General features: G+C 44.0%; 2 protein-coding genes across 5 annotated transcripts in view; one reads left to right on the plus strand and one right to left on the minus strand.

The window, feature by feature from the left end:
- Window positions 1-3875, plus strand: part of LOC137541001 (uncharacterized) — an 88929-nt gene extending 85054 nt beyond the window's left edge. Inside the window, exon 16 of the mRNA XM_068262154.1 lies at window positions 3656-3875. Within this exon, the coding sequence (XP_068118255.1) occupies window positions 3656-3682 (27 nt within the window). The 3' untranslated portion in view covers window positions 3683-3875. The remainder of the gene's footprint in view (window positions 1-3655) is intronic.
- Window positions 3876-16718: 12843 nt separating this feature from the next.
- Window positions 16719-27221, minus strand: part of PRPSAP1 (phosphoribosyl pyrophosphate synthetase associated protein 1) — a 72635-nt gene continuing 62132 nt past the window's right edge. For all 4 annotated transcript variants that reach the window (XM_068263239.1, XM_068263237.1, XM_068263238.1 and 1 more), the window contains exon 11: window positions 16719-26807. In XM_068263239.1, the coding sequence (XP_068119340.1) occupies window positions 26649-26807 (159 nt within the window). In that variant the 3' untranslated portion in view covers window positions 16719-26648. The remainder of the gene's footprint in view (window positions 26808-27221) is intronic.

The following is a 27221-nucleotide window of genomic DNA, read 5'->3' on the forward strand; positions in this document are numbered from 1 at the left end:
ATCCCATTAAAAATGTGTGCCTCCCGAACCCCCCGACATGCCAACCCGACCTGGTGGACCCCTCCCTACTGGCCCTAAGTTGCCCAGACCCAACCTCTGCCCCTAATGCCCTATATACCAATAACAATGATAACAGTGGAGCATGTGCACCTGCCCCACTACACAAGATAATCGCTGCAAGCGCTTTCTACACCTGGACTCCAAAAGTCCAGTGGGTCCCTTACTCCACCTAATGATGCTTGGTCATGGGATAGAAAAGGCACCAAATCAGTTCAATGGTATGCAATATCTTCACGAAATAGCACGGGTTGCTGCATATTTCCAGATTTTGGCAGAAGCCTTAAGCCAAGATCATGTTAGCCTCTTGATCAACATAGCAGGCAGGGACCATCCAGTAGGTACAGCCAGTCCAAACAACATTAGCCTCAAATTTGTACAGCAGTGGAAAGCATCCATACATTCAGTTGTGTGGCATAGCCCACTATGCAGTTCCAAAGGGTAGTGCATCCATAGCAAACAGCCTCACCACGGTTCTATATTAGTAGCATAAGCAGCATTTAGCAAGCAAGCCTTCCGTGCAGCAGAATCTGATTTGTGCTCCATCAGAAAACATCCATACAGACAGTTGTGTGGCACAGCCCACTTTGTAATTCCCCTCATAGGGTGATGCATAAGTATCGCACAACCTTATTGCAGTTCATCAGGATTAGTGATAGCATAAGCAGTGTAGCAAAAAAGCCCTCTTTTGCATCAGCAGTATGGATAGTCCTTGCACGCAATGCAGTTGCTCATCGAGATCAGACAAAGGATGCCCTCCGGGCTGCTTACGTTTCCTGTGGGTTGATGCCTGCTGTAGGCTGGTCTCCAGTTGGAGCTGGTGGGCTGGGTACTGGGTGAGGCTGTCAGGCGGGCCCAGTGCCTAGATGTGTAGCCAAAGGCCAGGCAAGCCACAGGTGCGTTGGTGCGGGGGGGCCAGGACGCAGCACATGCGCCCGCCCTTGACCAGTTTCGCCGGACTTCCGGCTTCCTCTGAAGGTACATGGCTTCCTGTGTCGCCTCCTATTTATTCCCCCCAGCGCGCCGAGAGCAGGGAGGCCATCCCCGCCCACCCCCACCAGTGGCCAATGCCGGGCAGGAGGGTGGAACCAGCCGACACCGCGGGCAGGCGCAAGCGTCACCTGCCCGGTGCGTCAGCACAGCCCCGCCCACCCACCCGAACACCCGCTGGGCGGCGGGGCGGGGCAGGCAGATGCCACGCGGAGGCCGCAAAGCAACCAACCCGGTGAGTCCGCCAAGCCCCGCCTGGACCCGCCGCCGGGGGGGGGGGGCGGGCGAGGACAAGCATCACAACAGCCCACGCCAGGCCGGGGAGAGAAGAAAGAGTGGCAACAACAGGTAAACAGATCCTCAATCAAACCTATCAATACAGAATGTATCAAAAATATTTAGTTTATCTCTCTGATAACCACAAAAATTATTGTTGTATATCATGCCGGCAATAGAAAACATCTTATCACTATACGTTCAAACATCCAGGGACTTCATATAGATCATGACCTGTATCATAACAGGTAGCGTGTCCAGGCATCCCTGGTAAAGGGGGTTTATGAAAACACCCCGTAATATGGCAAAGTACCCATAAAGCAATATCGCTTATATGTGTCCGGCAACGCACGGCATGGGGCCCCTCATCCACGAGGTCGGCGAAGCAATACACAGGTTCCCAGGGTCAGCAACGGACCCCAGCAAATCCATCAAAGCGGTAGAAACGAAGCATAACTGGTATGCTCGTTCAGACCTGGGGGCTTTGTGGCCCCCAGTTCAAAAATCCAGCGTGACTCCTTTTGTAATAATAGACGGTCCATGTCCCCACCTCTGATAGAGGCATGGATCCGATCAAGACCCACAAACCACATCATAGTGGGATTGCCACCATGTGCGGTTTTGAAGTGTCTGGCTACAGGGGTGAAACTGGAAAGGCTTTTACTTTTAATATTAGTCACATGATCAGAAATACGCGAGCGTAGCTCACGTTTAGTTTTACCTATGTAAAATGCACCACAAGGGCACAAAAGAAGATATACCACTAAAGTGGTGTTGCAATTGACATAATGTGCCAACTCCCAGTTTCTACCATCCGGTAGCCTGACAAATTTCCCCACCTGTATGTACCTGCACATGGTGCAACCACCACAGGTGTAGGTACCCATCACTTTGCAATGTTTGAAACCACTAGAGGGGTCAGAAAAGTGGCTGTTGACTATCCTGTCTCTCAGAGAAGGGGCCCGTCTAAATGAAAATAGAGGCTTGGTGGGGACAATCTTATTCAATCTAGAATCATTGACCAAAATGTGCCAATGTTTCTCAATTATGTGGGCAATCTTGGAGTGTTGAGACGAATATCTAGTGCAAAAGCGCACAGTTTGTCCAGTATCGTTTTTCAATCGGGGGCCAGTGGCGAGTAAAGAAGCCCGCACACTAGTATCCGCTCTTCTAAAGGCTTTTTTCAGGGTGCCTTTCGGGTACCCCCTCTCCCTGAATCTCCTCCTCAAATTACCGGCCTCCTCTTTAAAAGACGCATCTTCGGAACAGTTGCGTCTCACTCGCAGATATTGGCCAGTGGGAATACCTCTCACAGTATGTGAGGGGTGAAAACTATCCGCCCTGAGGAGTGAATTCGTTGCAGTGTCTTTTCTATATAGACGTGTTGCCAATTGGCCATCCTTATCTATTCGGATGGAGATATCAAGGAAGGAGACCTCCGAGGGGCTGTACTCCATGGTAAACCTAAGGTTGCTGGAATTTTCATTCAACATCCTTGCAAATTTTTCTAATAAAATCTCACCTCCCGTCCAAAACATGATGATGTCATCAATGTACCTGTGCCACGCCAAAATGTGGCACAGGTACATCGAGAGACCATCACTGGCAAAAAGCCGACGCTCCCACTCCCCCAGGTACAGGTTTGCATACTAAGGGGCACAAGTCGTCCCCATCGCTGCCCCCTGTACCTGGAGGTAGTGGGAGCCCTCAAAAATAAAAATATTGTTAGTCAACAAAAACTCCAGCAAGGTTAATAGGAATTCACTGTGCGCAGTGCACTGTATACCCAGCTCACTCAAAAATATGCCCACAGCCCGTATTCCGAGTTCATGCGGAATACTTGAATAGAGGGCCTCCACGTCCAAGGTCACCAATAGCGTCTCCGTAGGTAATTGTAATCCCTCTAAAACACGCAGAAGGTGAGATGTATCTCGGATGTACGAAGGCAATGTCTGTACATGCGGCTGCAAAAAACGGTCTACATAAACACTGACTTTTTCGGTCAATGAACCCCGCCCAGAAACAATTGGGCGACCAGGAGGTTTATCCAACCTCTTGTGCACCTTAGGAAGCGCATAGAAAGTGGGACAAATGGGGCTCACCACCTTCAAAAACTGTGCTGTGTTGTCCTCTATTACATTCCTAGTGACAGCATCATCTATGATTGAAAAAAGTTTTTGTTGGCATGAAGTGACCCTGGACGCCGAGACCCTCACATAACATTAACATTTTGAACACTTTTTATACAATGGTCATAGCTGAATGTTTGTAGCTTTTTTTTTACAATGATCTTCATGGCTTCGTGACTAAATATCTTTCCATTGTCCTCTAGGAGACCGTTCAGGTAATTCCACAATAAAGGAATTTACAAGACGGACGTTTATCTTCAGAACTCCAGTCAGAAGGACAAACAACTAAAACATCGAATACGTGTTATGCTGAATGTACGACTACAGACGCTTATGCATTTCAATACTTTATGCATCCAAAAGTGATATGTCAGCTATAATATGAGGACATGAGTGATTTAATAAAGTGCATGTACAATAAATAGAACCTATCTGATGAAAAAAAATCTAAAATGTAAATTTAATTTAAGCAAAGATTGTCTGTAGCTCAGAATCCTCACTTTGTGATCCTTAAACACTCAGGACAAGTCAGCTACCTCAAGAGTGAAATGAGTTCTCTCTATTTTTTTTAATTGTTCTTTCTGCTGTTTATCCCAGCTGTATTCACTGACACATGCTAGATACATTTTGTCTGAAGCTACCTTTTGTGAGGGCTTTGGCCAACAGTTTATCAGCAGTCAGTGTACAGATGTGGTGCGTGGCTTTCTGCTAAGTGGCATATTCAGTCAGGGCCGCCTTCCGAAATTTGTGGGCTCCATCCCGGGCAAACTGACTGCCCCCCCAACTAAAAAAAAGCAGTGTTTTCCCATAAAAGAAGCACAATGTCAGTGCTATATAACTACATGATACTAATAATATGGTAGGACATTAGACTATGACGATCTATGGAAGGGATTACATTCAGAGTTCTTCTAAATCACAGTCAGTGACATGACTATTTACTGTGTAAGTGCTGCAGAAGATGTCAGTGCTATATAAATACATGATTTGGTAGGGAATTAGACTATTATTATGCTATATAAATATTTTATGACATGGGCCCATATGCAATTTCAGTTTTTCACTGGAGTTTTCTCCTAGAAGATATTTTTTCATCTTCGATTTCTAATAACCTTTTAGCACTTTGCAATGGTGTGCAAAAAAAAGTACCGATAAGTGCTATCAAAATTATTTCAAGCATTTGTTTGCTTGCTGGTGGTTAAAAAGGCATTTTATTGACAAGTTTGAAAATTTCACCTAGGAGAAAACTAAGAACTAAAAGTGAATTGGAGATGGGCCTGGGAGGGAAGGCGGAGAGGAGGAGGTAATGGGGAGACACAGCAAGAGAAGAGAGGGATAGAGAGCGACGGGACAGAAGGCCGCATTCTAGCCTTGCAGCAATAGATTCCTATGTTCTAATCTTGGCCAAAACACAGTGGGGATACTGGGGGTATATGGCAATGAAGGAGACACACGAGCAAGGGGGTCAGGGCGGAAGCAGTAGATTTGGGCGCATGAGACAAGTGGACAAAATTCACTTCCATTATAAATATCGTTTAATGGGCGCTGAACGGGGAAAATAAGGCGCCGGAGATTTTTAAGGATTTATAACGGCGCCCGGAGATTTTTAAGGATTTATAACTATGTTTGTGATGATTTAAGTTTACAAAATGAGCCCGTGACGAATAACGTTTATGAAGATAATAAATCACTATTTCTAAAACATTTCTAACACATTATTATCCACCCAAAAAAATAATTTACATTTTTTTTCTTTACATTTTTTATTTATTAATGTCTGTAAAACATTATTATCCATAGGGGGTTTTAGGTTTAGGCACCAACAGGGGGGTCTTAGGTTTAGGCACCAACAGGGGGGTCTTAGGTTTAGGCACCAACAGGGGGGTCTTAGGTTTAGGCACCAACAGGGGGGTCTTAGGTTTAGGCACCAACAGGGGGGACTTAGGTTTAGGCACCAACAGGGGGGTCTTAGGTTTAGGCACCAACAGGGGGGTCTTAGGTTTAGGCACCAACAGGGGGGTCTTAGGTTTAGGCACCAACAGGGGGTCTAGGGGTTAGGGATAGGTACAGGGAGGGTTTTTAATAAACGAAAATATAAGTTTCACTTTACAAACAGGGAAGATTAACGTTTTAAGAATTGCCGATCTCATACACATTATTTAGTGATTTATAAATTCTTAAAACACTATTTATAAACGAAATTCTACACAATAATTTCTATAAACGATATTTCCATTTATCGTTTATACCACGCGCCCTTTTTTCCCGACGCCCTTTTCGTACGTACGCGTCAGGGCTGCCTTTACTAGGGACTCTGGGGAGACATAGCTGTATTCTAAAATGGGAAACATTATGATCAATATATAAAATGTGTGTACAGACAATATAAATACAATGAAAAATAAATACAGTAAAGGCCATTTAAAAATCATAAAAAATGCCCATGTCCCGTATGGGGACATAGGAACCCAGGGTCTCATTAGCAAGGAAGGTTGCCATCTAGTGGTCATTTTTAGATATCTAATAAAAAGAAGTCACCTCAATCCCCTGTGCGATCAGAAATATGAAAGAGAACATGCAATTAGGGCCGGTTCACACTGGCAATTAAGTGGCAAACGGATCCGTGAAAACGTATCTGATTACCGGTCGATCGGATGCGTTTTTACTTTGTTGGTGTTCAGCTGCTTCCGTTCTGTTTCCCCACATCCCCCTCCAGACCCCACCACCAAAGTGGATTTTACTGTCTAGAGCAGTCCGTTTCTTCACTAGTAAGAAGAAAGGTTCAGTTTTCTCATTGCCCCCAATGCAGGGCTTCAGGATTCATTTCCATTCCGCTGGGTTTAGCAGTCTAGAAAAATCGGTCCAGCAGCAAACTCCTGGTCCATTCAGCAGATCGTGCTGAACGGATCCACTCTTATGCTGGGCATACACGGCGCAATAATGCGCCGGTATCGAGCCCGCGGCTCGATGCCGGCGCGTCCCCGCGCGCGGATCGATCCCTGCTAATCCCCGCCAGCGCTCCTTATCAGCCGCTCGATTCCCTGCCATTGTCCGCCAGCGGGGATCGAGCGGGGTCATCGGACCTGCTGAATATTATCAGCTCCCGGCATCAGCTGCTCGATACACGGTACAGAAATGTACCGTGTATCCCCAGCATAACAGACGAATGTGAACAGATACATAGGTTAACATTGGATCCGTTACAACGGACCATTTTTTAGCACTAATGTGAACCGGCCTAAACAAACATAAGGGCAATAAACATGACAATACAGTTTAAAATAAGATACAATTTAACAAGAAATTGCCAGAATGTGTTAAATAGGATAGAAAAAAAAAGAAAAAAAAGGGGATACAAAAATAAAAAGAGCAACCAATCATAGGATAGTACCATATTTTTCGGAATATAAAACACACTTTTGCTCCCCAAAAATGGGGAGAGGACACTAAAATTGCACCCCTTCTCCCACTACTTTCCCCCCGCCCTCCCTGTTTATTGGTTGAAAGATCACTTACGCAAGTTGAGACTACAATTCAACACTGCCTAAAATGCTGTTTTGCCTCGGGCTGGGTTGCCCAAATACCGGTTTAAAATGCCCCTGAATACATAAATTCAGATGCTATGATCCCCTAGGTATTAGAATTGATTTGTCATGTGCTTCAAAATTAAAGTCACATGCAAAGTCATAAAGTCACATTTTTGATTTCTGATTTTTGATTTGTAAATAATGCTTCATTGTGTTCCCCTGCATCCGTTTTTGTTTTTTGGTTCCTTCTGACTGCATGTTCCATCCTGTATCTGTATTTGTATCTGTATCAGTCCCCTGTACGTGCCAAGCCCAATTCCGGGCACGACCCAGTCGTGCTTGGCGAGAATAAAGATTCTGATTCTGAAAGAGGGATTAAGGTTAAATGGGGCCTAGGCAAGTATCATCTATGGGCCCACTTTTGATTGACACCTGGCTTTTTTAATATGATTTGAAGGGAGATTAGAGTCAACTAGGCCCCTAATGTCTTTCCAGCCCTTGCCAACCACCTAAGTTGCCTTGTGGATGATCCAGCTCTGGGCATAGTCTTCCAGATAAAATCATAAAGTAGTCACCTGCTTCCAGATGAAAGAATCAAATCGTTCCATGCCTCCAGATAAAAGAATCAAGTAGACTTGTGCCATCAGATTATTCATTAAGTGTTTACATGCCACCCAAAAAAATTCAATTCAAAAGTCACAATCATCCAGATAAAATAATTAAGCAGTCACACACCTCCAGATAAAATGATTAAGCAGTCACAATCATCCAGAGAAAATGATTAAGTAGCCAGGTGCCTCACAATAAAACAAATTAAATAGGCAGATGCATCAAGATAAAACAATTAAGTAGCAAAGCCAGCCATGTATACATAAATTAAGTAGCCATGTGTCCTAGATAAAAGAATAAAGTAGCCATGTGCCCATATATATCAGTATTCGGTATCAAGATGTGCCCCTAGATATTAGGTAGCCAATAGCTGTCCACCAATTGCTGGCTGGGTTCAAGTTGGTTGCTTGGGGCAGAATGCAGGGTGCAGGCTGGGGCAGGGTGGCTGGGTGTAGGCTGTGGTTGGGTGCCATTACAGACCTCAGATCAACAGCGACCTGTCCTCATCACTGCCATGCCTGTGCTGTATCCTGGTGCAGGCCCCCGACCGCTGCCTGAGCCGCTGATCTGTCGGCGTCATAGTAACAGACCTCAGATCAGCACGACAGAGAGGGTGCACACGCTACCCGCGCCCAGCGAACTTCCAACGCAGGAAGTGACCAATGACATCACTTCCACATTTGGAGTACAGTGGGTGCGGGTAGCTTGATTGCCCTCTGTCTTTGTCGCGCTGATCTGAGTTCTGTTACTATGACGCCGGTGGAGATGCTGCTGCATTGGTGAGGGGCGGCAGAAAGCGGAGCAGTGATGTAGTGGCATGGGGGCAGGCATGTCGCCCATGGTGCGGTGGCACCCATGGCACGAGCCATGCCTGCAGCCCTCTAGATACACCACTGTGGAGGATAACATAGGGGGACATGAGGACTACACAGGGAAACAGAAGGAGACACAGGGGGCCACACAGGGGACAGGAAGGAACACACAGGGGGACCGGAGGACCACACAAGGGAACAAGCTGGATACAGGGGGACCAGAGGAGGACACAGGGGGACATAAGGGGGCAATTGAGGACACAGTGGGACACACAAGAAGACACAGGGCAAAGGAGGAAACACAGGAGGAGCAAAGGAGGACACAGTGAGACTCACAGAAGGAGCAAAGGAGGACAGAAGCAGACACACAGAGGAAACAAAGGAGGACACAGGGGGACAATGATTGGGGGGGGGGGGGGGGGCATTTACAAGACACCCCTGACCATGGTGTATGTGTATATATACATATACATGCAGTCCTGGACAAAAGTTTTGAGACTGTCAAAAATATTAGTTTTCACAAAGTTTGCTGCTAAATGGCTTTTAGATCTTTGTTTCAGTTGTTTATGTGATGTACTGAAATATAACTACAAGCACTTCATACGTTTCAAAGGCTTTTATTGACAATTACATGAGATTTATGCAGTCAGTATTTGCAGTGTTGGCCCTTCTTTTTCAGGACCTCTTCAATTCGACTGGGCATGCTCTCAATCAACTTCTGGGCCAAATCCTGACTGAGAGCAACTCATTCTTTCATAATCACTTCTTTGAGTTTCTCAGAATTAGTTGGTTTTTGTTTGTCCACCAGCCTCTTGAGGAATGACCACATGTTCTCAATGGGATTAAGATCTGGGGAGTTTCCAGGCCATGGACCCAAAATGTCAACGTTTTGGTCCCTGAGCCACTTAGGTATCACTTTTGCCTTATGACACGGTGCTCCATCGTGCTGGAAAATGCATTATTCTTCACCAAACTGTTGTTGGATTGTTGGAAGAAGTTGCTGTTGGAGGGTGTTTTGGTACCATTCTTTATTCATGGCTGTGTTTTTTGTCAAAATTGTGAGTAAGCCCACTACCTTGGATGAGAAGCAACCCCACACATGAATGGTATCAGGATGCTTTACTGTTGGCATGACACAGGACTGATGGTAGTGCTCACCTTTTCTTCTCCTGGCAAGCCTTTTTCCAGATGTCCTAAACAATCGGAAAGGGGCTTTATCAAAGAATATGACTTTGCCCCAGTCCTCAGCAGTCCATTCACCATACTTTCTGCAGAAGATCAATATGTCCCTGATGTTTTTTGGGAGAGAAGTGGCTTCTTTGCTGCCCTTCTTTACACCAGGCCATCTTCCAAAAGTCTTCACCTCACTGTGCTTGCAGATGTGCTCACACCTGCCTGCTGCCATTCCTGAGCAACCTCTGCACTGGTTGCACTCCGACCCCGCAGCTGAATCCTCTTTAGGAGACGATCCTGGCGCTTGCTGGACTATCTTGGATGCCCTGAAGCCTTCTTAACAAAAATTGAACTTCTTTCCTTGAAGTTCTTGATGATCCTATAAATTGTTGATTTAGGTGCAATCTTCATAGCCACAATATCCTTGCCTGTGAAGCCATTTTTATGCAACGCAATGATGGCTGCATGTGCTTCTTTGCTGCTCAAAGATACGGTAAAATACCGCTCACCCCAGGTCACCCAAGGACAGTGCTGGAACCTGAAACGGAACTCCAAACTCAAGCAGAAGAAAACAATTGAATTCTGCACTTGTCCAAACTGTTTCCACTTTTATTCAGGACGTATCCAGCATTACATCAAAGCTGACATATTTCGGGCTCGCGCCCTTAATCATAGCTAACATTGAGACACTAAAACACCACATATATATCCCCCTAAACAGGAAGGGCGGGGAAATCAAGGGAGACTCCCTCTACACCACCCATATCCACATCACAGAAATCCCTCCTCTACAAGCATAGGAAAATAACATTAAAATAAATAAGAAAAACCTAGTGTGTGCACATCATAAAAAACAAATGTTAAGTATCTAGTAAGATCAACTACTAGCACATCATGAAAAGAACTCTGACAGTACTATAGAGAAGTGATCCTCTCATACTATTAGACAGGGAAAACACGTAGGAACCAGAATTACTACTGGGTAATTAGTGCTAGGTCCAACCAGGAGTTTAAACCCTGTGGGATCCAGGTGCCCAGCTTGAAGATCCACTGAGCTTCCAAGCTGAGTAACCATTTATATTGATCCCCTCTTCTCAAGGAAGGGGGTACACGCTCCAACCCATGGTACGAGAAAGAGGACATATTCCCATGGTGGACTTCCCTGAAATATTTTGCCACGTTCGATATATTATGGCTTAGCCAAGAGGGCCCCCTGTGTTCACTAATCCTGGCCTTAAGCGCTCTTGTGGTGCAGCCAATGTACTAGAGTGCACATTCCTCACAGGTTATCAAATAAACCACATAAGTGGTATTGCAGCTAATAAACTGCTTAATGGGGAATGTGCGATCGTTCAAGGCTGACACCGCAGACCGAGTTTATTTGTGGACCATACAGTAATTACATGTAGTAACCCCACACTTAAAGGACTTACGAGGCCAAGTCCATCAAAAAAAATAAAAAAAAGTTAGCTACCTTGCTCAGCTTGTAAGGCACGGAGGACGCCGTCCGCGCCCTCCGTGCCGTTCCGCCTGGTCCCCGCCGCTGCACAGCCCCCCGAACGGTCCCCGACCACGCGGCCCGGGTCGGGCTCCCCAGCCCTTACCAAGATGGCCGGCGGAGCTGGCCGCGGCTGCGCAGTCCGCATAGCCGCCAGTGCGGCTGCGCAACTTTAAGGCCAACCCCCCGATCCACGCAACAGTAGCGTGGATCGGGGGGTTGGCCTTACAGCTGACTGAGCCCACCAGACTGAGCCATGTTGAAGCACTAGACCCAGATTGAAATAGACTTGGGGAGAGTGTACAGCCCAAAGTAGGGACCCTTCTACTTGCAAAACGTACCCCGTCTTAAAACTGGACGCAAACCTTCGTTGGCTTCCAAGATTGGAAGGTACTTCTGAACAATGTTCACAACCCTATTATACTCCACACAGTAAGTGGTGACAAATGTGGGGGTATTGTCATTTCCTCTTTCCAATCTTGGTGCCCTCAAAAGTTGTTTCCCCACAAAAAATAAAATCTTCTATGAACTCACCATACTCCTATTTTTTGTCACAAGTTACCGGAAATTGATTTTTATTGTTTTTTTTTTCACAAAGTGTAATTTTCCACTAACTTGTGACAAAAAAATAAAATCTTCTATGAAGTCATCATACACCTAACGGAATTCCTTGGGGTGTCTTCTAAAATGGTGTCCCTTGAGGGGTTCCTATACTGCCCTGGCATTTTAGGGGCCCAAAAACGTGAGGAGTAGTCTGGAAACCAAATGTCTCAAAATGACTGTTCAGGGGTATAAGCATCTGCAAATTTTGATGACAGGTGGTCTATGAGGGGCCGAATTTTGTGGAACCGGTCATAAGCAGTGTGGTCGCTTAGATGACAGGTTGTATTGGCACTGAAGTGCAGGAAGTTCTCAAATCGTGACCTGGACATGGCAGCAGAGAACATGGTCATGTGATGTATTGGGTGCGTAGACCAATAAGACCACAATACATTCTTTTTGACTAGACCCATTTTAAGGAGAAGGCCCAAAAAAATGTTACGTTTGGAAACTTGGAGTGGTTTCCACCGAAAAGGCTGGGCATGGTAGCTTCTCAGATTGGCGGTTGCATATTGTGTGGCGTAACGGTTGGTCTCAGCCACAATTAAGTCGTAGAGATCCACGGTGCAGAACAGATGAAAAAAAAGTCTAGGGCCAATCTTAGATTATCTGTCTCCATCTGGGCGGTGAAAGGGGGCAGTACGGGTACGGCAGAACCAGGGGATTGCCAATTGGATTTTGCCAGCACCTCTGGGAAACTATGGGTAGTATGGGCCCGTTTTGCTGGTGGCTGCGACTCGGGTCTTAATGCACGTGCCACCGAACCAGTTTCTATTACCATGCTGGTGCTCGCCACTTCACCAGGGTCTACAGTAATACTGGTGCTAGGTCCAGGAGATGCTACGCTGCTGGTGCATGCCTCACCAAGAAAACTTGGATCAGCGCTAGCACCACTCTGCTGCCCTTGAGTATGATCCTACGCCACCTGCGGTCCAGTGACATGGGGTGTGGTACGCCTGGCTCTAGCCAGGACCTCAACCTCGTCATTGCTATCGGTCAGAGAGCCACTGCTGTTCACCGGTTCGTATTCTGACCCGGATGATTCGTCAAATGAGGCTTCCCAATCGCACGCACCTCACTGGGCCAGAATCTCGGCGGCCTCTTCAGCGGAATACCCCTTTTTTGCCATGGTGGACTGCTAAATTTAGGGGGTATTCCTCTGAGACTACCCAGGAAAAAGAGCACCTACCTAGCAAAAGGGAGTACTTGTGAAGTAGAAAGTTGAGGTCACTGAGTTTTGATTAAAAAAAAAAAAATCAAAACTGATCTTTACAGCGCCACAGTTATTGTACAGTGTTTTTTGCAGTGATCAGGAAAAAAAAATTCTGTCACTGCGGTGGGGCGGGTGAAGGTTTGGCTGGGTGATCAGAAGCCCACAGGGGACAAATTAGGGCCAGATCTGATGGGTAGGTGTGCTAGGGGGTGACAGGTGATTGATGGGTGTCTCAGGGTGTGATTAGAGGGGGGAATAGATGCAATCAATGCACTGGGAAGGTGATTAGGGGCGGTCTGAGGGTATGGGCGGGTGATTGGGTGCCCGCAAGGGACAGATGACGGTCTGATCTGATGGGTAGCAATGACAGGTGGTGACAGGGATGATTGATGGGTGATCAGTGGGTGATTAGAGGGGAGAACAGATGTAAATAATGCACTGGGGAGGTGATAAGGGGGGGGGGGGGGTCTGAGGGCAATCTGAGGGTGTGGGCGGGTGTGTGGGTGCCCGCAAGGAGCAGATTAGGGTCTGATCTGATGGGTAGCAGTGACAGGTGGTGGCAGGGGGTGATCAGTGGGTGATTAGAGGGGAGAAGAGATGTAAACAATGCACTTGGGAGGTGATCTGAGGGTGTGGGTGGGTGATCAGGTGCCCGCAAGGGGCAGGTTAGGATCTGATCTGATGGGTGGCAGTAACAGGTGGTGACGGGGCGATTGATGGGTGATTGACAGGTGATCAGTGGGTGATTACAGGGGAGAATAGATGTATACAGTACACGGGGGGGGGGGGGGGGGGGTCTGGGGAGGATCTGAGGGTGTGGGTGATCAGGAGCCCCCAGGGGGCAGTTTAGAGCCTAATGCCGGCGGATGCGTGCGCATCCCTGCCTGCGATCCCCAGCTAATTAGCACCCCAGGTGCCGCCACTGATCAGCGTTACGCAGTTCTGGGGGTGCCACTTTGCCAGACGCCCATAGGTAGTGGGCGGTCGGTAAGTGGTTTAACCGGTTCAGCGCCGCAGTGCCGAAAATCTCATGCATCCGAGCAACATTCACCTCCCCATTCATTCGCCTATAACTTTATTGCTACTTATCACAATGAATTGATCTATATCTTGTTTTTTCCGCCACTAATTAGGCTTTCTTTGGGTACTACATTTTGCTAAGAATTATTTTTTTTCTAAATCCATTTTAACAGGAAAATTAAGAAATGAAAAAAAAAATCATTTCTCAGTTTTTGGCCATTATAGTTTGAAATTAATATACGCTACCGTAATTAAAACCCATGTATTTTATTTGCCCATCTGTCCCGTTAATTACACCATTTAAACGATGTCCCTATCACAATTTATGGTGCCGATATTTCATATAGAAATAAAGGTGCATTTTTTCAATTTGCGTCCATCACTATTTATAAGCTTATAATTTTAATATAATATAATAACATACTCTCTTGACATGTATATTTAAAAAGTTTAGACCCTTAGGTAACTATGTTGTTTTTTGTTTTTTTTATCTTATCTTTTTTATTTATTTTTTTAATAAAAAATGTATGTGGGTAATTTTTGGTGTGGGAGGGAAACTGCTTATTTTACATGTAAAATAAGCAAATTCTTTAATTAAAAATGTATGTGGGTGCAGTTTACTATTTGGCCACAAGATGGCCACAGTGAGAAAAGTCCTGGATGCGAACGATCTCGCATCCAGGAACCAAAATTCAGAGGAGTTGTTTCCTGGGGGCAGAAATACCACGCTCTCTGGAGAGAAAGCGTCGGTATTTCTGCGGGGAAGTTAGATCGGTGAATGGGAATTATATTCCCATTCACTGATCGGGGGGCTAGCGGCGGGTGCGGGCCCAATCGCGTGCACCACGCATTGAAAGCAGCAGTGCCTTTCTGGACGAGAAAGCTCGTCCAGAAAGGCCTAACTGGTTAAGTTGCTCAATAAAGAGCTTGTTTGCTGCAACCATTGGAATATACACATACATACAAATATATATATATATATATATATATATATATATATATATATATATATATATATATATATATATATATATATATATATATATATATATATATATATATATATATATATATATATATATATATATATATATATATATATATATATATTTTTTTTTTTTTTTTGTCCCGTTTTTTGCCCTCTAAACCTAGGTGTGTCTTATATCCCTCAGTGTCTTATATTTTGAAAAATATGGTAAATCGTATGATCAATTTAAAAATGGACATCTATTCATCCTGAGAGAAAGAGTAGATTTTACCATTCCAATGCATGTCTCAGACTCTTTTCAAGGTCTTCATTTACTCCTTCTGCATTTAAAGATTTTAGTGTCTGTATCCAGAACACTTTTTTGTTTTTTAATCTCAAAAGCATCACTTTGTGAGCGGCGGACAATTTTGATTAGGGTGATATTAAACACTGTGGGATCCTGGTTGTGATGTGCCTTAAAATGCCGAGGTACATTGTGCAGAGGGTAGCCTTTCAGGATGTTACACTTATGTTGGGGGCCCCTACTCTGTAGTTTTATAGCACGGCCAACATATTGAACATTTCAGGGGTATGAGATGGCGTAAATAATTTAACTCGTATTGCAGATGAAATGCTAGGAAATCTGGAATATTGTCTTAGTGATAGAGGATGTGATATATTCTAAGTAACCCATTGCCAAGTTTGCGTAGCTTGGTGAAAAACTGCTACCCATCGCCGTCTCAGACGTCTGATGATAAAGACAAAAAAACAAACACATATTGCGCTTTTCTCCTGGCGGACTCAAAGCGCCAGAGCTGCAGCCACTAGGACGCGCTCTATAGGCAGTAGCAGTGTTTAGGGAAACTTACCTAAGGTCTCCTGCTAAATAGGTGCTGGCTTACTGAACAGGCAGAGTCGAGATTCGAACCTTGGTCTCCTGTGTCAGAGGACCAAATCATAATGTTTTTACTTTTAAGAACATTTATCCTTAACCATTACACTATCCAGCCACTGCTGGATAAATGTTCTTAAAAGCAAAAACATTATGATTTGGTCAAATTGAACCCAAACATTTTGTTTTTAGGCATCACATCATTAGAAGAGGGATAAAATTGTAACGCCTCGACCTAATGAGTGGGAAATATTAGTGTTTAGAGCGGTAATGTCACAGGACAGCCATATATATTTTGACCGCCAGGGAATATTTTTGAAGAGGTTGATAAGGTGTTTGGAAACCTTCAAAAAGGAATTTAATTGATGGACATACTTTTGCAATTGTGGATCTAAAAAAAAAAAAAAAAAAAAAATCGGGAAAGATTGCCGTGACTAAATTAATACGTGCTATGATCTGTCTACCTGGTATATTATCTATGTTTTTACATATTTTCGGTATGTAATAAACAAAAAATGGTGTTTTGAGATGGTGATTGATGTAAAAAAAAAAGTATCTTTTTTGTAATTATGCCCTCCTTATGGGCTGTGTTGATAAAAAAAAAAATATTTTTTTATTGAATGTTTGTGTTTACTATTGAATGATCATTTTGTTCTAATATATTAATACATGAATTCTGTCATTAATCAGTGTAAACATTCTTAGCCTGTGCTTTTAATCCTTCCAGTTACTCCTGTTATAGTCTGATGAAGTGGGAGTATGCCCGAGAAATAATTTTTCTACTGAAAATTTACTATTAGTCTACTTAGGGAGGCAAGTCCACCACCTCCCCAAGTAGACTCAAATAGTAAATTTAAAACACCTCAGGCCTGCCATGAGGTGAGAGTAATTTTGATAGGCAAATACCATACATCCATGCATACTATGACCTGTACAAATGAAGCCATAACACACATTTAATGAGTCACACACTTTAATAAAATAAGTTTCACATTGTCATTTGTTCAGAGGGAGAAAAGAAAAAAAAAAGCATTTATTAAAACTGCAACAAGTTGTTCAGCATTAACAGATTCAACTTCCGGAACAATCTAAATGAAATGCAGCCTTACTGTATAGAAGAAAAGTAAACGCTTTTGGTAACTTCACACAGATATGTTCAGCAATGTGCAGCCATGGAGCAAACCTCTGAGCTGAACGTTACCGCTGACCACTCATCTGTGAGCAAGTAGTAAATTTCACTTTTTGTAAACGGTCATTCATATATCACAGAACAATGTGCAAATTCAAGTTCTGAAACACCACTGGGTCTGGAAACTGGTCAAGAGAGGACTTGTTCTTGCCGTGCAGCATGTTGTTATCTAGTAATTCTACCAAGCAGTGTTTCCCGAGGTGTGGAGAGCCCAGAGCTGGTGAAACATTGTTCTGGGCAATACTTGACTTCTACAAAAGAAGTGCCACAGAGGGTGAAAGCAACATTTCTGAGTCACAGTTTTTACACATTTCCTCCACCACACAACTTTCACACAAAAAAAGAAAATAGCACATTCTTTGGGTGACAGTATTTGTTATACTTTGTGTAGTGACAGACACCCATCAAACATAGCGTGACAAGACATTGGACTATGAAGGTGCCCATACATCAGGCAATGCATGGGCAGATCGATCAAGAGACCGATCTCTCTCTGATCGGAAAGCGATCTGTTGCCTGCCCAAAAATCCATGATGTCACACACAGGCCAGCGTTACGTCGGCAGCCACATGGGGCACGTGTGTCGCGTTCGTCCCGATAACGCACACTGTTACAGCCACGCACACAATAGAGCACGGCGGCCCTAAACCTTGAAGCACGTTCGATCAATACATGTGATCAATTTCAGCACAAAATTGGTCACATCGTCGATTGGGCATGCTCATGGTGGCACCAATTTTCATCCGATTCGATTATAATCGAATCGGATGGGATGGTTGATCGGTCGCCAATTTGCCTGATGTATGGCCACCTTAAAGGGAACCAGAGACATAGCACCCTCATGTATTTTACCCTATAGATCAGTGGGAACATTAGAGAAAATACCTACCCTGCTTTCGGTTTCATTCTGCACTGCACAGCCTGCTTCCTATCAGCCCTGGTAAAATCTCTGACTAAGCATTCAGTTAGGCTTTGCTCAGGAATCTTTATAGCGGAGTCTGTGTTTTCTGGTGTCTTTTCAAGCCCAAGCCTGCCCTCTGCTTGCTCTGCTCAGGAATCATCATAGCGGAGTCATGATAGCAAATGCAGACTGAATGCTCAGTCGAGGATTTTATCAGGGATGATAAGAAACAAGCTGTGCAGTGCAGAATGAAACAGAGAGCTGAGTAGGTGTTTTCTCTAATGTTCCCACTGATATATATGGTAAAATACATGAGGGTGCTTCGTCTCTGGTTCACTTTAAGTGTCTGTGTGCTCGGGTAGCTATTATAGATAGAACAGTATCAAATTTGCAAGCTGAATAAGATACATATCATAGAAATATGCTTCAGAGATCCAGTCAATTCCAGTAATCACTTTTAAGATACAGTTGAAACCCCACCTTTAACATCTCAGATTAATAAGTTATGCTAGTACACACACTAGATTTTCATTGGCCATTTATATGATTGACCATACAGAAATCTAGCATGTGTCCCTTAACCCCACCAATGAAGACGTTTACGATTCAACATGCTGGATCACTAAAGTCAGACCACTTTTCTGTAATCCGCACAGTAGTGCGCACCTCACTCATCCTCCCCTCTGGCAACAGAGAAGGTTGCCAAGCAGTGTGTCTGTACAAGAACGTTCCAAGAATAATCTTTTCATATGTCATGTAGTGAAAGTGTATCTGTCCCTATACTCTAAAGACTGCTCTGAAAAACGCAATGGCAGGATTAGTAATGTTAGCCATGAGTATGTAGCTACCTGTAATGGACATCAGACAATGCTGCCCACAGCAGAGGGTGGGTTAACTTACCTATGCCGCCGCCTACAGCCAACGCGTTCCACTCGCGGTCCGTGTAAGGCCACTACTTTCTCCTTCCGGGTTTGAATAAGAAAGTAGTGGGAGTTACACAGGCCGCAAGTGGAACGCATTGGCTGTAAGTGGCAGCATAGGCAAGTTAAAGTGGATCCGAGAAATGTTTACTCATTGCATAATTGTGTTCCTTTCATATAGTTTATAGGACATTCCTAAAGCCAAATACTTGGTTTGTTTTAATACTCTAATTCCCTATAAACTAAATAAGCCTCGGCCACAGCTTCTCCAGTGCCTTGGCACTCAGACCTATGTAGCAAGGGCTTATGGGAGCTCAGTCTGGGCAGGAGGAGAAGGAGTTGTTACTAGCCAGAGATTTCAGAGGCAGAAGGGAGGAAGGAGGAGAGGGGAGTGAAGTTTTCACAGGCTGAGGGCTGGAGATGTGATCGTTACACACAGGCAAGCAGATCTGCAAGCAGAATATGTCTGCTCTCGTATCACAGGAAGAAACAATCATATACAGGTAGTCCCCGGTTAACAAACAAGATAAGGACTGTAAGAACAAATTCCAGTTAAGAATGAGCTTAAAGAGAATCTGTATTCACAAAATGAAGTATAAACAAACATCCCTGCCTGTTTGAGGTCATCTCCTAGCCCCTTCTGTAATATTTGTGCTGCTCTCCGCTGCAATAAAGAGGGTAAAAAAACTGTTTTATAAACTGTTTTGTAAACAGAAAAGATGGCCACTAAAACAGGAAGTACATCAGCAGAGCAGTGAACTCAGTTAATACACAGTGAGTATACAGAGAATTCAGTGAGTTACACATTGAATTCAGTCTCCAGAGGTTATGTGCAAGTTTTGAAAGAGCTGTGTCAATGAAGCATGACAGGCAGCTTCCTCCTCAGCCAGCTATTCTTTGTTCAGTTTATCAGTCTGTGTTTATCAGCCTCACAGATAGCAGACAAGCTGACAGTGAGAGCAGGGACATTGTCTGTGAGGAATAATCATCACAGGAGCACTGGAGGGGCTTGGAAGGAGTTAACTTGTTCACATTACTGAAGAGTTGGCAGCCTTCCAGACACAGCCGACAAATCCGACAGGGGAAAGATAAGTTGATTTATTACAGAGCCCGTGCAAGTAGAAAGTGCTGCAGTAAGCCAGAGCACAATGGAACAGCCTTAGGAACTTGTAGGATAGGAGAAATACTGCTAAAATTTTTGTTACTGAGTCTCTTTAAGTTGGAACATTGTTCCATCTCTGTCCCCTGTACCTCCTCTGTGCCCTCCTGTGCCTCCAGTGTCCCCCTCTGTGTCACCTCTGCCCTGTGTAACTGCTTATACAAGTTTAAAAGCCATTTTTTTCTGTGAATGAACAAGCCCAATTTGGAAAAAAATTTTTGACTTGTTCCCATGGAAACACAGAATCCATGCCGTTCGTATCGGCGGGTCGTTCGCAAGTCAGGCGTTTGCAAGTTGGGGACTACCTATACAGTTGAAGCTGTAAGCAGCCAGATTTGCTGTGCAAACTATCTAAACTTTAGATAAGCTAGACAAGTTAGTTGTTATAGTTGGTTCTTCATCTCGGATCAGTTTTAACCCACCCTCTGCCGCGGGCAGCGCTATGCGATTTAAATTTTGCTTACCAGTACCTATTTACTCATAGCTACTTGTAACTAACATTACTAGGCAGGATTATCGCAGTCATTTCGCAACAGTCTCAGAAACTTGGGACACTGACCGATGGAGTGAAGCACTGCTATTCAGATATTGCAAATGTATTTTATAGGCAAAACACCATCAAAAGAATAACAAAAATGGTTGAGAGGAAAAGCTCAAACTACCAAATGTAATTAAATAAGATATTTACTCTGAATTTAAAAAATAAAAAAAATTAGAATACTCCCAGTTTAAACTATAACATTCTAAACGTTAAAAACAATTGTAATGTTTGTAGAACAGGATAATAGGTATGGGTGAATAAAGCTGAAGCTTGTATTGAAAGTGTTTTTATGTAAACATACAATCATGTAGTCAAGCAAGGATATCTTATATCTAAAACTTGAGGGGGAAGAAATCGAAGCAACACTGTTGTCACTGAAGACATTAGTAAACATAAGAGTATAAGGGTATGTACTCTGCTATGCCTTGGAGTGGGTGTGGTCAGCGCCAGATTTCAGGAAAGGCCACACAGGCCCGTGCCTTGGGCGGCTGCAGCCTGGGGGCGGGCGGACCTGGATGGGAAGTAGGGTTTCCTACATATGAAACCGAATGGTGCAAATGAAGAACACCACATGAAAAAGGGAAGTTGATGCCCAAGGGAGCTGTTCATTAAAGAGTGGTGCTGAAGTATGATACACATGGAAAAGGGCGCTCTACATGGAAGGAGAGGGGTGCTGCTGTACATGTGGAGCTCCAACATACTTGATCTAGGGGCAGAAAACACAAAAAAAACCTCTTCAATAAAATGACACAGGAGCAGTGGGGAGGGGCAGTGACTCTACCTGACCTGGCTAACTCCACAGGTAAGGTAATTTTTTTTATAGGAGTCTGACGGCCTGGACTTGCTTTAAAGGGACACTGTAGTGAGAGGGATGTGAAGGCTGGCACACTTTCTAAAGTAAAAAAAAAAAAAAAGAAAAAAAAAAGCAGTTTCCCAGTTGATCTGCTGATCCTGTATCTCTAATACTTTCAGCTGCAGACCCAGAAAATCAGGTGCTGTGATTATAGTCTGGCTAGATTAGCTACATGGACAATGAATCAGCGCCAAAGTCAAAAACACTATTGATAAGCTACAGCCGGAAATAAGATAAATTCCAGTGTCCAGATAAACATATACAGTATATTCCAGCACTGGCTTCTGTCCCACATTCCCAAGACAATCCACTCCCAATTCTCTATCACGATCATCAACGGCCATAGATAGGATAGTGGTGACCACAATATTGGTGTAGCTCTCCCGACCACGGTATCTCATGAGGGGGCGGGGGGCGAGAGTAATGAATTAAATAAAAATAGAAGGATCTAAGTGCAAACTTTTATTCTGATATAAATCGTACCAGGTAGGCTAAAACAGATTAAAAAGTTAGACTCATTAGTCAAGGAACCAAATGATAGGGTACTCCGCAGTAAATCCATACTCTAAAAGAGCATGGCACCATGCAAACTCCAACCCCACCGGTCTCTCACACCAGTGTCCCCAGGGGAGAGCTACACCGATATTGTTGTTACCACTATCCTATTTATGGTCGTTGAATGTCGTGACAGAGGATTGGGAGTGTATTGCGGAACACAAGATCAGGAGCCACTCAACACGTGTAACAACCTTATAATAAGGATTGTGGTGACAAAGTAATTACAAGTGTAATTTGATCTCTCAGCTTTGTTGAACACTTCCATATCATAGCATCTTCAAGAGAGCCTGTGGAATAGCTAATTTACATGCTTACATGTAAGAAAGTTAAAATATGGTTTGGCATTATGAATTAATGTTAAAACCGCTGAACTGAAGGGATTAACTTTCTTGTCGAGTTCCACTTTCGCTGGGACTCGTCTGTCCAGGTGTCATCACTTCAGGCAGGTCTCCCCTCTAAGTTGAGCCCTGGCAATTTTTTTTCAAACTGGCCACCAAGATTCTGGCCACAATCCCCATGTGGCCGAGGCCCACCCCCAAGCCACAGCCAGGCAAGTGGGCCACAGCCAAGCAGGCAGAGGTTTCCTAAGAGCTTCAGAAACATGGCCACTGATGGCTGGAGTGGTCAGGACAGGCATGTATTTATCTCCGCGACCCCTCCCCATCCGTCATTGACAGGCTCTGAGATTTTCAGCTCAAATACTCTAAGTGGTGTGAAGAAGAAGTGTCTAAATTTCCTGTAACAACCATATTCTCCATTTCATACCCCAAAGACAATTTCTGATTGGTCAAAAATGTAAAAGTTCTTACAGCCCAAAATTGCCAACCGTAACTCACATATACAACCAAACCATGAATCTAAACAGGTCAAAATGTTCATACTAGCATTCTGTACATTCATTGCTATCACTCTAGGCAACTGTTTATTTTTAGAGTTTATCATAACCAAAAAAATCAAGGTGGGGAAAAAAAAAAAGTATTGATTTGAGAACAGCAAATGTATGGAAAATCCGATCAGAACCAAACAAGTATTTATGCTACTAAAAGTGTGCTAAATAATTGGCTAATATCTAACCAAACCTATAGATATGATAAAGTCCAGTGTGAAAAAATGCAAAATCCAGATGAGAGGTTAGTGCATAATGGTCTCTGAACAGCAGAAATTTTCATTGTCTGGTAATGAGAACTTGTGCTCGCATACTGTATGACCTGTTGACAGGTTTACTTTAAAAATGACGTCTTTTGAAATATTTGGTGCAGCGATCACTTTAATGCAACATTATGAAGTTCTGGTTCCAACTGAAACTGCAATCAGGACTTACAGATATGGAATTCCGAATATCCATATCGGTTTAGAAAAATATAGACATTTGATGTAGATGACAGGGTTCTCTTCTATATGAAGTCCTTCAGCTCCCTCATCTCTCCTGACAAAGGTTAACTTTCATCTGCCACCAATAAATTCCCTTTCAGTAAGCTACAGGCAAACTTTCCCCTGCAGTATGTACTGTCTTTGCCTCAAATGTAGAAGCGGTTCTTGTCAACTTAGAGATGGGCTGCTGATTCAGTTGAACTTAGAGCCCATTAGCCGGCACGGCGTCCACAAGTAGCTACTGTGCAGAACATGGGTTCATCATCACAGCTTATAAGCAGGCCTTCTGAAAGTGCAATAATCCTTCAGGCTCACGTTATGGATGCAAAAAGGATGTGCATGTGCTCCACTATGACTGCTGGATAGTCCTAAACCCAGGAAGGATGGAATGAGATGAGTGGAGCACTTAGAACCTGTCATTATAGTAGTTTACTAGTTTGTCTGCCTTTGTTGAAGTGTAAATGTACTCACAGTACCATCATTAGGCCCCTGGCTTCCCTGTAATGGTCCCCAGTAGTTTGGTGCAGTAAAGATTACTCCTAGGAGCAGAAGATTAGAGACTATACAGCCACAATTAGACATTTGATCACAGGTGACAAACGCAAGGCCTGCAGGCCAAAGGTGACCCTCCTTTCCATTTTTTGTGGCCCTCAAGAGCTTCCAATGTCCATCATTGTAAGCAGCAAAAGAAAGGCAGCCCACTGCCTTCCTGTCCAAAGGAACACACCAGTGACAGTTTCTAATAGAAACATTGTCAGTGTAAGCTGGGAAGCAGCAATAACCCACAGGGCACCCTCCAAAGAAATTAACATGGGACTCCCTACTTGGGTACAAACCCAATGCCCACCCCCCAGTAACTGGTAAATCAAGCACTCACACCTTACGCTGCGCTCTTCCATTTGCCGCTGCCATATAGCATGTGTCGCTGGTGTGTATAGCGCAAATGCAGGAGCGGGATTCTAAAGACAGATGGGCACCGCCCAGTGGGCGACAATCTGCCCATCATCGCTAGATCTATGGGCACCTTTCCAGTTAGGTGCAATTCTCAGGCTACCATAGAGAATAGACACTGAGGTGTTTTGGTACGAATACGTCACAAATAATGAGCCATGAGGTCGGTTTATGTAGAGTCTCATTGTCCTTGTAAAGCGTTTGGTCTATAGGGATGTATCTGTACGACATATATAGTGTTTAGCACAGTGACTATAGCGACCGACCCAGGGGGGAGGGGTATGCTTAACCTTGCTGCTACTAGGAAGAACGGAAGAGATATGCAGCGCTGGTGCAGGTAAAGATTACACTGTCCTGCTGCACTCCTTTGCAATGTAGGGAGATGGTGGGGTGTAAGGTGCTCGGCTCAAACTGACAATGTTTTAATCAGTCACCGGTATGAAACAGTCACCGGTATGCTCCTTTGGACTGGAAGACAGTGTTGCTTACAACGATGGACATTGGAAGCTCTCAAGGGCCACATACAATACCAAAGAGGGCCGCATTCGGCCCAGGGGACTTGTGTTTGACACCTGTGCTTTAAATAAACAGGTAGTGCTGTCTACCAGAGCGGTCACTAAACAGGCTGGGCAGCATTCCAGGCCGTTTGGCAGACAAGACAGCTTGTGCAATATGTACGTCAATTCTGCATTTAACGCTCTTCCTGAATTTCAATTTAACTTGTTCATTGAACTGGCAGAAGAAAAGCACAATATCAAGAAGCAGAGACACTGCAGGCCTGAAAGTCTGACAGAAGACCAGAAGTTTAAATGAAAAAGAGGCAGCAGAGATAAAACAAGGTCATAAAACACTAATCTGCAGAAAAAAATGATATATTTGAAAAGGTAAAGGTCCCCTTTAAGGCTTCAGGTTAAGTACAAAATAATGTAAACAATATATGCTCAAGAAACAACTCTGACTAGCATAGCACTGAAGGTTCTTGCCTGGAAGAAGGAGAAGGAGTGGTGATTGGGAGTAGGACCCTTGCCAAGAGCCTGTCCCCGCCCCCAAACACCAAATACCCCAAAGCATGACCGTCAGTCGGTTAAAACACAAGTGTGTATATTTGTAAATATAAATACACACGCAAAAGCATAAAAGGGTGAAATTATATACATACATATTTATGTAGTTGTGTATATATACATAGTATATATACCAGTATATACACATACATACATATAATACATAGTAACAACATAGTGTCAGCTCTTCTGCACACCTAGCCCTTGCAGCAAGGACCCCCCAAGCATTGAGATAGGGATCAGAGACAAGGGTGCAGGAGGATTGCTGTAGAATAAGCTAGCAGTTTTTACTACTTTCTACACCCAGAACTTTTAGCCAGTTAACACTGCTAGTCTTTACAGCCCTAAAACAGCCGCTTAATGATACACGTATCATTTTTTTTTTCAGTTGTTAGTACATGCTGTTATTCGCAAGTAAGATAAGAACTGCATACGTTTTTAATGATTTTATATGCAAGAAGCAGACACACCTGTGTGCGCTCATGTAAAAAATATGCCTATCTGTCTTAAGGGCATGCTTCCATACATGTTTAAGGCCTAGTTCACAGTGCTCGGTTGAATTGCAGAATAGTTTTACATAACTCAGTACATATACAATCCTGTGACCCTGTTCACAGCACTGCATTGTAAATGATCGCGTTATTCTAACTCACTGCATGCAGGTTTCGCATTAACCGCTTTAAGACCAGAGCCGTATGTGCCCCTTTAAATGCAGCGATTGCTGTATTTGGCTCACAGGTCAGGAGCTCGCTATACTGCAGTCCTGCTGAACACGACAGCGGCGGGAGTGAGCAGAGTGCACGGCAGAGATGATTGAAATCGACGCCCTGGCAGGGATAACAGCTCCCAAACAGGGCATAGATTTCAATTAACAAGGTCTGGAAGCGGATTTATAGTCTATGTCCAGTCTCCATTCCAGTTCACACTCATAACGCATGCATCATGCAATGGACCACTGTGAACTAGGCCTAAGTGTATGTTTCATGTATAGGTGTTATAGATGCATGTCAATGTATGAGATGTAATGACATCTTTGTACATGTAGGATGATCACAATGTTGCCACATACTGGATATTTGTTTATATACATGGTATATCGAGAGTCGGTAATCCTTTCTGCTGTAGTAGATGATATCGAATGGTCATGCAGAATCAATAAGATTTGCGATTGGGAGGGTTGGGAGAGAAAATCCTGCTAATGCAGGTCTGACATCTCAATTGGTACTACCCTCAGCCCACACAGTCTAATGGCAGCAAGATTGAATGTAATTAGGCACAGGATGCCCCAAGCTGCCTCTAGCCAATGCTGCACATGCAGATCCACCATCTTAACATTGCCACATGTCCATAGCACCTGTGAGGACACAGACAGGCTCCTTCAGTCATCCATAGCAATGTTGCGGAACAGGTAAGACATGGACTCTCCGTTGTGGATTCGGCGGATAGCCTCTGACAGGATCAGGCTGATGTCCACAGTCTTTATCTTTGCACACTGCAGCTTCTGCACCTCGTGAGGAACGGTGTTGGTTACCACAATCTTCAAAGAAACAGAAGACAATATACAATCAAGTTACAGGGTTGTGTTTTTGATTACTAAAGATAAAAAAACAAAAACATTGTAGCAAAACAGCATTCAAACAGTTAAAGTGGACCAGAACTCTTGCACAGGACAGAAGGAAATGCACCCTGTATGTATTTAGAGAGTTTAGCCTGTCTAATTCCCCCTCACTTGTGTCTAATCACAAGTTGTAATTTGATCTCTCCCCTGTGTCACATGACTGCCATGGCAGATAAGCTCATTTGAAAGCACAGGATGTTAACAATATGCCTGCTTCCATGAAAGCAGGAAGTAGAAACACTGCAGATTTATTTCAGGAGTTGTATAAGCTGTAACAAAGAATTGTTTTCTTTAAAGGTTATTATGCTGTTACATATATTTTAGAGCAGAGAG

Source organism: Hyperolius riggenbachi, chromosome 12 (genome assembly GCF_040937935.1).
Source record: "Hyperolius riggenbachi isolate aHypRig1 chromosome 12, aHypRig1.pri, whole genome shotgun sequence".
In the NCBI taxonomy this organism is placed as follows: Eukaryota; Metazoa; Chordata; class Amphibia; order Anura; family Hyperoliidae; genus Hyperolius; species Hyperolius riggenbachi.